We start from the raw sequence: 12,509 nt of genomic DNA, 5'->3' as shown, positions 1-12,509 counted from the left end.
GTGCCTGTGTCATTCAGAGGAATGAGCTAAGAGGGTACTGTGGTATTCATGCCCTTTATTAATAATTCAGCTAAGCTGAAACCAATATGAGAGTTCTCTAGACCCACATTAGAAAGGCCAGAGAGGCCATTTCTGTATAAATTGCATGTTAATCCCCAGTTCAAGATTTATGTGCTACCTTCTCCATCTTGAAGTTTATGCCACAGGCCATCCTTTAAACACTGTTTCCAATCCCCTTAACTTCCTTTAATTAAGTTTTAGAGCTGTTTAAAAAAACGTCTTAAACCTCTTTTCTTTTTCTTTTTTTTTTTTCTTAAGGATTATACATTTTCATCACGATTGCATAAAGAACGTTTGATGTTGCTGTACACATAAACCTAAACAAGATATTTAACAACTTTTTCAGCTGCTGAGGATTTGATTAAGAATATTATGGAATCAGGAGCTAGATTTAGAAGTTTAAGGAAATACAAGTTTTTACTTTATTAAGGAAGTTAATGAACTGGTGTGTCTTTCCTGGAGAGTGGGGCAGAAAATATACATTTAAATTACTCCAAAATTGAAAGAGTTCACACTTACATGCTGATTTGCAATTTACCTGCGTGTATTCTACTCTGAAGCTAAATAAACCTCCCCAATACAGCACACAGCTTTACTTCCTTTTGTACCTGAGTTCCATCCTATAATGGCCTATGAGTTACATGCTGCCTACACAGAACTTGATCCAGGCCTAATTGATGCCAGTGCAAGACACAGTAGGCTTCAGATAAAGACAGTAGATATAAGCAGCTCTTTTTACTTTGCCACACTACGACCTAATAACGTCTAAATTTCAGATTCCCTCAATCTTCTGAATGTTGAAGAAAGAATTTATCAGCTCTTCAGTGAGATTTACTGGGTAGCCCATTTCTGTTAATATCTCACTTCTGCCCTCCTTTACAAAACTGTGTGGCCAACCAGCCTGACTTACCGCAAGCCTACTACAATCTTCATATAGTTATGAGCCTCACCTCACGACATATACAACACACCTCACAAAACTGAGAGGAGAGAGCCTCTGGATTTCCTCATAAGCTCTCTGCACTATGCCAGGATAAGACCAAGCTGCCTGTGAAGCAGAATCCTAGAAGACATGGTAATAATGGCAGCATGAAACCTGCTTGCATGCTTAATCCCACAGCCATACATGTAGATGCCCAGCTGCTTTTGCACAACCACAGCCCCCATAACAGTCACATAACACAACTCTCACACAGGAAAGAAGTTGCATCTAAAGACCTCTCTCACATCACCTCAACTGTCAGATCACAATGTTGGGACTTCCTTGGATCTTCCTTGTTCCCAGCATCCACTCTCAATATACACAAACTCTCTTCTGCTACCTTTAGCGAAGTATATCGGAGCAGAAAAGGGAAGAGTTGATCTTGGAGAGGCACTGTCTACTGATACTGACCCTAAGCCATCTTCCCCACAAATCAGAAGTCCTTTCTCCTTGCCAAGGTGCCACCCAATGAATGTTCTGTAATTCCAGAAGTCTGCAAGTCCCCTCAACTAAATCACTATCCTCCAATATGGCAAGCATGCAATTTCCCAGAGGGTAAAATCTGCCCTAAAGAATTTGGAAGAGCTGTGTAAAGAGCACCAGCCCTACTGCTGATCTGACTGCAGCACTTCATTTACTTAACAGGACTGACACGAACCATGCAGGCAGACGTGCTGAGGAATTTCTACCTCACCACAGTAATTTTGGGAGACAATCCCCACAGTTCTGAAATCCAGATATGACTCTGAGCAAACCACATTTTTTGTGCTGTATAGTGAAATCAATAAACAACAATTGCAGGCAACTTACATCAGTACAGATGGGTCACTGCTTTGTCTGCTGAGGTGATAAGAAAGTGCAACTAACAGACCACAGAAAGCAGAAAACAGTGCTGGAATGTGCTGCGCATCCCAGGGCTCCTGAACAGGGGGACAAAAAGCAGAGCATTTGCAAGTTAGGAATGCAGTACTATATTTTTTTATTTTTCATTTTTAAGTAGGCCACGCTGTGCATGTAACGTTAAATGCACATCACCTAAATCTGTATGCCATCTACCAAGGTTTGACAATCCTTTATCATTTCAAAGTCTATCATTGTGAAAAAGACTGCAATATTACAGACCCGCTTTGTGATTATACTACTGTAATTCCTCTATTATCAGCAATCAGCTAAGAAAGTACATGAAAAACACGTTTTCTTTTCTCTTTAGTGAAACTCTAGAGGCAACTTTTCATTAAAATGAGATGCGAGTGAAATCATTTCCACTGTATTTATCTAAACTCTAAATTGATTCTGCGATTTACTTGACCTGTGGCCAGCTTGCTTGCAACAAATGCCAGTTCCACCTAGCTGGGGTGTAGTCCCTGGCACCTCACTCCTAAATCCTTCTGCTGCTTTATATGGTACATCTAGGCCCTGCATGTTTAGCCACTGTCCCTGAGCAGGAAGAGACAATTTACACACTCACTAGCACACTCTAAGCATAATCAAGATGAGAAATTACCTCTGGGTGACTTAGGCAGCTAAAATTTGCTAGAGATAATAGAAGGAGGAATAGGAAGCTTAATGAATACTTATCATGACCAGCCTCATCTGTGGCATCCTCAGCTACAAATTAATCTTAAATACTTGTGAGTACTGGTTGTAAAAGGACAGAAATTCTGGCTGTGAAGGACACACAAACTTGGTGGATCAGATCCACAGCCATTTCACTCACTAGACATGTTCCATGCTTCCACACAACTTCTACCTGATCAAGTTAAACTTTGCCATCCAGTTCTGTTCTTTGTTTAGTTGTTCCCAGGTACTGAGCCAAATACATTTTGGTTTAGCTTTTCCCATGCTCAGTCTCAGGTCAGAAATTCATGTTCTTCAAGACACTGTAGAAAAGTAGTTAAAGCCAAAACGTTTTGCATGTGGCTGGATTGTAGACTATCCCAATACGCACTGCGCTTCCAGGGCAGCATAACCACGTAGTGCGACTGCCTCTTTGCCCTGCAACTTCTTACAAAAGCAAAACATTATAAAGAGCCTGTCCATATATCTGGTGTTGAAATGTATCAGTTTGAGAAATCATTCCACACTCTTTCTACTGGAAAACCCTACATGGCTGATTCCCCATAGTAATGTCTCAGGAGCTCTTTACTTCCCAATTTTCTCTATACTATGAGCAGCTTCTGTGTTTGGCTAGCCTGTGCTCCACTTCCAAAGTACCTCTCCCTCGTCTCCTGAAAGCTCAGCTGTCAGGGAGCTAGGAAGGCAGACAGGACAAGCATCAATATTTGCTGCCTAGGGAGCAGGATTTTCCAGAACAATGCTACACAATGTTTTACAAAAGCTGAGAATGCACAAAGGTGTCATTTCTCTAGCATCAGTGATGCACCCCGCTCCATTTTGTCATTTTCCTCCCCCTCTAATGATGCCTGGTAGAGCTTTAAATTAAAAAGATGAAAAAAACAATATAGTCAATAATTGGACAATGATTCTTCTCAGTGGGAAAACAGGAATGACAGGTTTTAGTCTTGGAAACTGGTATTATCTGTCAACCCAGACACGAATTTGACTGCCTACTCTACCTCATTTGGTTGAGGTGACATGTAGTGCTTTCACATAGAGTTTTGACTTTGATGCAGACACTCACGTAGTCATTTTTAAAACAACTCAAATGGTCTTACAGGGTTAAGGATGAAAGTGGTGAGTTAAAACAGATACAGTGTTTGGGGGGGGGGGGGGGGGTGTTCCCCTTCAACCACAGAATTGCCTAATCCCCAAACAATCCACTAAAAAGGAAGATAAAAGTGGCTTTGAACTTACAAGCCTTTTACCACTTGTAGAGGTAGGGAGGAAAGTGTATGTTTAAAAATAAGTGGCAATAGTAGCTTTCTGTCCTACATGATTTATCCCTTTTGCTTCTTTCTTCCCTTAAAAAAAAATGCACGTAACAAACCTTTATCTTTGGAAAGGTATGCTAAAATAAATCACGTCCTACTTCAGAGACAGAGTGCTCTGAACACAGCAGAACCATTGTAGTAAGTAGAATTCTTGGTGTTTTTTTTTGTGGTTGTATGGTTTTTGTATTATTAACTCACTCCCCCTTGTTTTTTTTTGAAACAGAACAGTCCTCTAAACTCAAAGACTTTATAGATTGCTCGAGCATTAGCATCATTCAACGATGCTAATTCAAGGAAGAAATGGTGAAGATGTTTTGCACAGTGACTTTTTTCTTTTTTTAAATATGAAGAACAACAGGAATTAGTCTCCACAAAGCTCATAGACCTTCTAATTTCCCACTCTCTCATCATTTCATCAGTATTCAACCAATCTTCTTCTGTTCTTCTCTTTACTTCTACTCTTCAGCTTCATCATGGATCTATGCTATTGCTCATATTATGCAAAAAGCAGGACACCTGTTGTCAGCCATTCCACATGAGTGATGTTAAATAGTAAATATTTTCTAAGTTCAAAAATAGATGATAGCATTTCTCGCTATCTGAATGAAACTGTAAAAGGGAATAACACCCTGCCCAAAAAGCTTTAAGAAAATGGTAACCCTGTAGAGAACAAGTCCATGTTAACTGTAAGATAGCTATGTTACCATGGATACTCTGTTTCCATTGAACACTAACGACCAGAAATCGTTAATTATTCACAGCCCTTGCATTAAACTTGCTAGAGATATTCTAGAGAGGGATGCCCACCAGCCTTATCTTCCCATCAAAGAAAACATAACTTTACTTTCCCAGAAGACCTCCAAAACCTTGGAAAGTGATGAACTACCACAAGACAGATAGCGCTATCCATTTTGATCGATGTTGTCTCTTTCTTTGCACTCCGAACGGCCATCCGTAGCTGTATTTTCATTGCTAAAATTTAAAATCCTTAAGGATGGCACTGATGCATGGACGTGCATGCACGTGTGTATTTCACCTTACTCAACAGGGTCTCAGTCTGTGACTGGAATTCCTGGGCTAGAGAGTGAGATGGGCAATGACTTCGGACAGGAGGCATGAATGCTCACGTTACATATCATACTGAGTTTATCCTAAACAAGAATTGCAGTTTTCTACATTCCTATGCAGTGACATACTTCTAAAAAAGTAACCTCAGGCCACGTTAGATTCTGCAAACAAAATACACTTTTCTATTATATCTGGACAAGAAGCTTCTATTATACACACAGAGATCTAAGAGCATAACTACTGAGGTTACAACTGAAGTGCAAGTCTGACTACAGCTGCAAACATCAGTCAGTGAAATACGTGATATCTGACAACTCTCTCCCAAATTAACATTCCTAATAGTTCTTGCTTGAACCTCAGGGGTCTCTAAATTGGAAAGTACATAAAATTGATGAGCCTTGTCTTCAAAACCTCCAACAGTGCTGGAAGCATTTTATCAAGTAGAAATAAAGCTGTCTAATAATCCTATACTTCTATTTTTGGTCACTTACACATGCGGGAATTCTGTGTATACACATGGGCCCATTCAGTGCTGTTTAGAAACGTTTTGGACAGTCTTAGCAGACAGAGGGAGATGTATGCTTGTAATACTTTCCCATTATAAAACCGTAAGACACATATTTCAAAATTATTAGTACACAGATGAAGCCTGTGTTGTTGAAAACAGGAATCAAGAAGCATTGTTATTCTGATTAATGAGTTTAGAACTCATTAAGCAGGGAAACAAACTACAACAATTGTAAGATGAGAATGGCTTAAAATACTCACAGGATTTTTAGTAACTGCCCATTGAAGTGATAAATAAATTACCAGAGAATACTTTCTTCAGATTTAAGGTAATGGAAATGATATAACTTTCATTTAAAAAAATATTACAGAACTGGAGGAGGCAGCTGTGCCACATATGAACACATTCATATCATTATCAATCAAATTTTTGGAGCCAGGTCCAACATCTGAAAGTTTTCCCAACTGATTAAGATAACCCACAAGAAGTTCCTTAAGTTGTTAAAAAACAACAACAAAAAAAGGCTCACAAATGATTAACTGGCTCTGGTTAAGTTTGAAATCCAAAACAGCTGATTGAAACAGAAGGCAGAAGAGAAGGACTGACTGATTCCAGAAAGATTTGAGGATGTGCTCCTCTGTCCCTTAGCAACACACTGACACACTGGGTGCTGAAGACAGGTATAAAGATGACTAAATTCCAGAACGAATGTTGGTTGAAAAAATAGGCATACCTGATTTTATTTAACAGATATTAAAAAAATCATATTTGCACAAAAAACACAAAACAGATGGAGTGGGAGACAAAAAATCAGCACATCAGGCAATTCTACTCAAGTGAAATAGATGGCATGGAAGTTCCTGCGTCTCCAATCTGATGGATATAATATCTGAAAATAAAAACATCTCCTCCAGGGAAAAGAGGTAACCCTTTCATATATCAAAGCCAAGGTAGCTATTAGAGCTGCCAATTTCTGTTCAAGACTGAAGCTGAGATCAGAAATAAAGCCAGGCTGAAGTGAATGTAGACAATTTTAAACTAAACTCTGTTACCCAATAGCTTCAAAAAAGCAGAAAGCTGAAAAAAGTGATGCTATTAGATGTAATAGTCCAAGGACTGACAACAAAGAAGTAATAAAACTATATCTAGGATTGAGAGCTTTTTGTTAAACAAAAACTAAACGAAAGTTCTTGGAGGACCTGGAAAGAACTGGAATGAGGAGTGATGACATCATTAAACACAAGTCTAGAAGATGAAAAAATCTCAAAGCAACCAGGAGAAGCTCACGTCTTTGCACTTCAGAAGCAAAGGCATTTATCTTCTCTCTTATCTGAAGTCAAGGTCACAGTACACAGTATTGTTGTATGTAAGGCTGGAGAAGCAGCTGGTGTCTTACCACTCATGACATGGATGTGCCATGTGATAAGATGTATGAAAAGATGCGTCAGAGCACCAGAAAGCTGTAGCCAAACCACCTCTACTTGACTGGGAGAACATGACTGTAAACCAAAAATATATTCAGGCGACTCACAGTCATCACCAGACAGCACGATTTCTGTTCACCAGCCTCACCAGGACACAACCATGATTTGAAAATCTGCTCCTCTTGCAATATGTGCCTTTGACTGACACCTGTGATGAATATCATCCTGTCCTGATAGTCAGACAAGTCCTCAAGGTTTCAAATATGCAGCTGGAGACCTGAAATTCCAGCCACTTTGTGTTATGGGTTTTTCTGGAGCAACTGTTAAAATTTTAGATGTAATACTCTATTCACTCTATCTACAATTTTGGCCTTTTTTTTTTTTCCCATCACATCATATACTTCTAATCAAGTCATACGATGGGACATATAAGCAGCCTGCCATATGCTCCAACTTGCCCATTCACTACTAGCACAACATTTGAGAGCCATCCATCATCTTTTAGGTGCTACACGCATTTTAGCCATTACAGAGAAACTTCTCTGGTAATGTGATGGCAAAGAAGCTGGAAGGTCATTGAGAAAAAGTTTCAGAGCCACATGAACATTTTGGGCAAGCCAAATTTTGTCTGCAAATCATAGGATGAAACCCCAAGTACACTATATAATAATATCTTCAGGAGACTTATCCAAACAGAATTGATGACAATGAAGTTAAACTAATGATACGTTTATCCTGTAGCTGCTTTTTCACAGAGCCCCTCAGTTGATTTTGTACAACATAGTTCAACAACAAAATCAATCTGAACAAGGCATGGGATTTCAGCACAAGCCTATTCACCTCAGTCCTTGGAGCTTGTGTTCACATGTTGAAAGTTAACTTGAGTACTTGCGCTGTTTTGTCAACATACCCCAAAACAATCCCTCAATTCTTATTTTTGATTTTTTTTTTCTTAAAATGAGAGTTCTAGAGCAAAGAATTAACTGATGTGAATTTGCTACTCTAACATAACGCAGCCAAATTTAGAAATTAATTCATTCTATTGTAGGTGTGTATATATAGTTTCTGTAGTTCTAAACATGAGTAAAAAAACACTCACTTAACACAGTTCTATAATAAATATTGGTTATTTGTTTTAATAAAAGAAAGCCATGTGATTAATTATTCTTCTAATGATCTTCTTCAGAAATAATATCTTTCCTTTTGGAATAATTAACATGCACAGAGAAATTAGGCTAGACTATTTTACCAAGCAAGATAGCAATTAGAACACAAGAAGCACTTCAGGAAGGAAAGGCTCAAGCCTGATACTGCTGGAATGCATCTTCAGCCTGGGCATTTGACGTGAGCAATTGCTCACCAGTAACAAGCACACAACCACTTAGATAGAGATCCATTCTGCTCTGCAATTTACTTCAGGAAATGGAATTCTGCTCATTATACCTGCTGAGCTATACGATATTCTGCCAATAAACAGAGCTTACATTTGAGGATGTTACACTTCAGCCAAGGAACAAGCTTTGCAACCCAGAAATCCTGTATCAGAGATAGTTTATCATGTTTCCCTTCCCTGAATCTTCTTGATTGTGATAATTTTTACCTCCATAAACTATTAAAATTTTTGCATTAGTCTGTTGTTTTTGCCAAATTAAAAGCAAAGAGTAAAAACTATACAATAAAGAATAACTGTGAAACATAAGCGTGGAGGAGATGCCTTTTTCTACCATAAAGACAACCACGTACTTACCACTTTTGTGAAAACACCTCAAGGAAACAGACTGTAGCACTTGCTTAGTTTTGAATTAGAATCTGCAATTTCTAGTGCACCAAAAATACAAATCTTGATTTGATTAGGATGAAAAGTTGTAGCCCACTATATATCAAAACAGTTCCAGGTTCTTACAGAGGTATTAGACCACCTTTCACAGTTGTCCCTATTCAGGATCAGATTCTGTTACTTTTAGTTCCTACTCTTCCTCCACCGATGAAAGAAGAAGTCTGACAGAATTATTTCCTTGACATGTTATCTATAACAGCCCAAAAGGCAAAAAGCTCCAGACCTGACTGAAGAACAAGGAGGGAGAGTGCAAATGCTCTTTTCTAGTAGAAAAATACATGAAATTTCAAGGACCCCAGTGGACTGAGATGATGAGCTGAATCAAGTGGAATCATCTTTACATGCTTTAAATTAACCTCCTCAGAAGCGTCTTCACAAGAACAGTGCCATAAAAATTCAAATTAACTGTAATTTCTGTGTGAACAGAAAGTCTGCACTTAATATTGGCAATTTACAGCAGATATCTTGTAAATCTTTCACAGCACTCTATAACTTCAGGGTAGCATTAAAGCATATTTTTAAGCAGTTTGAAGTCTAATCCATGAGGAGATTGCTTATCTACAAAGCCACCTGCATCTTGTAATTTCAACTATTATGCTGAGAAAGGAGTTTGTAGAATATTTTAAGAGGCTTTTCTTTAATACTATTTACAAAACTATTTTTTAAAGTATCCATCACACAACTTCTCTGCCCCCAAGTTGTGAATTGCCCTCTGCCAAGCTTAGTGGAAAAATGATCGTTTTTGCAGGTATTTGCCTGTCAGTCATTCAACTCAACTCCTTCTTCCATATAGCTCTCAGTTTTTCTCACTGTTTCTGCCCCCCAGCTCCCCACCCCCCACATAGATTTTTCTCACTCTTTTCAGCCTCACAGAGACACAACTTTATCCCATTTGCTTGTTTCTGAATCATCAATATAGCTGGAAAATGGTAGCTGGAATACCAGATGCTTTAGAACACTGCACAAGAGAAGCAGTTAAGCTTTCTAGCACCACACAACTCAAAGGTCAGACCAGTATAACTGATACACTGGGTGAGCCTGGTGACCAAGATTCCCTGGGATTACACCCTATTTTCAAAGATACTTGGAGTCTCTTAATATAGCACTGCTCAGCAGGTGAGTTGCCATAATTTATTATCCAAAGCCAGGTTGGATGGGGCTTTGAACAACCTGATCTAGCAGGAGGTGTCTGTGTCTATGGCGGGGGGGTAGGAACTAGGTGATCTTTAAGGTCCCTTCCAACCCAAACCATTCTGTGATTCTCTGATTGTGGACTCAAACCATACAGGGGCAAGATAAAACAGCAGCTTACCACATTTTAACTTACTATTGGGAGTGGTTAAAAACACAAGCACAGCTAACTATACTCATTTGTGACAGATAATTAACACAGCATAATTGACCATTTTTGATTTAAGCCCCCCTATTTAAAATTTTAAGTGGAATTTTTTTAAAGCCGCTGCAGAAATGTTTATGTTCCTTAAAGAAATCCCTTAAACAAACATCTGATAGCACCTCTCATCTGTGTAAACCACCAGCCTGAGTGGTGACATGCTACATCTTTGGCTGTTGCAGAACTTCATATCAGGATCTCTGTGTGCGCTGCAGATGTGTAACACCACAAAGCATCCTCTGACGTATGCCTGCAAGATGTTGAGAGCAGCCTGTAAATCACTGCACATCCTGGTGCATCCCCGCTTGGGCACTGACAACATCTAGCTTGTAATGAAACACTGTGAAAAGACTATTCCTTAATGGATAAATTTTGTCACAAAACTAGGATGAAATTGTGGTCTCACTGTGGTCACTGGGAATTTTACAGCAGACTTGAAGACATTAGCTTCAACGTTATTTTTCATTTAAAACAACAAAAAAAATGCAGGTGATATACATTAACTGAAAAAAAAATGCTGTAGATTGAATATGGCTCAAAGGGCAGCATCTGCCAAAACCAAACAAACAAACAAACATCAAGCATCATTAGGAAGGGTACTGAGAGCAAGTCATTTTGTGACCATATAGAGCTATGGTACACTCACATCCCGAGTACCATACAGAGTTTACTCTCCGCATTTCATATTGGAATCATAATCCATTATGGATCATAATGGAATAATGGAAGGCACACAGTAGGACAACTAACTTAGCCAAGGAGGAACTGCTTTACAAGAAGACACTAGAAAGGCTGGCACTCCAGTTTAGAGAGGATATGACTGAGGCAGACAATGACTGAGGGCTACAGAACTGACAAGGCAGTGGATACGGTGAATGCAGAACTGCTTTTCCACAAATCCTGCAGTACTAGGAATAGAGAAAACTTGGTGAAATTAGCATTTCTTCACACAGAGCACAGTGAACACCTGAAATCTGTTGCCACAGAAAGCTGTGGAGGCAGATAGTAGCAGGACATTCGGAAAGGGATTAGGCAAACTCATGGACAACACTGAATGAATGAAATAGGCAAAGATGCACTTACTAACAGCCCTAAACCAACAACTGTCGACGCTGGTGGAATATTCAGGGAATGAGTGGCAAACAGTAGTCATTAAATTCCTAAGTTGCATTTCTCTTTGCTATTGAAGCAGGTAGTACTGGGCTAGACAGTCTGCTGGTTTGCCCAAGCAGGACATTAAAGTTTTTATTTTTCTCTACTTTCTTTTCAACATAGCCAATGGAAGGGCACGTATAAAACTTATACACTTTACACTCCTTTTCTGACTTTGAACTTTGTACGCCAAGACTTGCCTACAATGATGTCCCACAGCAAATTCTCCATACCAAAAAGTATGTGCAATGCTGGAGCATGAGGAGATTTAGGGCTGATCTAGCACCTATCTGACTAGCAGCAACAGGGCTGTACAGTTATGTGGCTGCTGCTCATCACATGGCAGGTAGAACACATAAGGCCCACACCAGCTGATACCAATAATGATGGTAAAGCCCACTCCTTAACAGGCTTCTCAATAAATCCATGCATGAACCTTGCCAGTGCACAGATGTGTCAGCAACCACTGGGGTGCAGAAAACAGGCCAAATTCAGCCTGTCTCAGAGGAACTATATCTTTTAAGCCACAGTTGCTGTTAATCTTCATACTGGAAATTCAATGGATCTTTTCAGACCAATATATGCAAGGAGGCAAACAATCACAAGTATCAGTGAAACATTTACGTTAGTATTTCCACTGCAGTTTCAAGGTATTTCAGTGTAGCTAACAGGCAGAAAATAAAACATGGCTTGTAAAGCTTACCTTGATGAATAATGATGACTATGTAGCACCAAACAGTTTCGGTCTTCCTAGACTACAAGAATTTTCAGCTTGAAAATTTGAATTTTTTAGTGTTTCAACTTACCTTCACTGCACTGAAGCAGAAAGCATATAGGACAATCAGAACCACAAAGCTTCGGGAAATGCTATAGAGTGCAGACACAAGCCCAGCAGCAGCTGAAATAAAGACACCACAAGATAACTAATTTCCTCATATATGAGGAAGTGCATTAAAAAACAACAACCAGTTCTTGCATCACAATAGGTGTACAAATTAATACCAGATATTACAAAGCTGTTTGTTGAGAGAACACCACAGTGTCCCAAAGAGAGCCCCAAATCAGCTCACAAAACTTTACAACTAAGACTGAAAGCTTGATGGCACTGTATTCCCTGTCTCTTCCATATATCTGAGGTCCCCCACTATTGCTTTCTATGCTGAACACTGCTTTGCCAAAATATCAGTATGCCCC

General features: G+C 39.2%; 1 protein-coding gene across 10 annotated transcripts in view; it reads right to left on the bottom strand.

The window, feature by feature from the left end:
* PCNX2 (pecanex 2) overlaps positions 1-12,509 on the bottom strand; it is a 159,500-nt gene that overhangs the window by 89,198 nt on the left and 57,793 nt on the right. For 9 of the 10 annotated variants that reach the window (XR_010830285.1, XM_066994046.1, XM_048047223.2 and 6 more), the window contains 2 exons: positions 12,122-12,213; positions 1,853-1,962 (listed from right to left, as the gene is read on the bottom strand). Coding sequence is in view for 9 of the 10 variants with exons in the window: in XM_066994046.1 (XP_066850147.1) it covers positions 1,853-1,962; positions 12,122-12,213 (202 nt within the window). In the remaining variant the exon portion in view is untranslated. The remainder of the gene's footprint in view (positions 1-1,852; positions 1,963-12,121; positions 12,214-12,509) is intronic. The other variant, XM_066994044.1, reaches the window with a different exon arrangement.

Source organism: Anser cygnoides, chromosome 3, assembly GCF_040182565.1.
Source record: "Anser cygnoides isolate HZ-2024a breed goose chromosome 3, Taihu_goose_T2T_genome, whole genome shotgun sequence".
NCBI lineage: Eukaryota > Metazoa > Chordata > Aves > Anseriformes > Anatidae > Anser > Anser cygnoides.
This window is presented reverse-complemented; position numbering and strand designations above follow the sequence as displayed.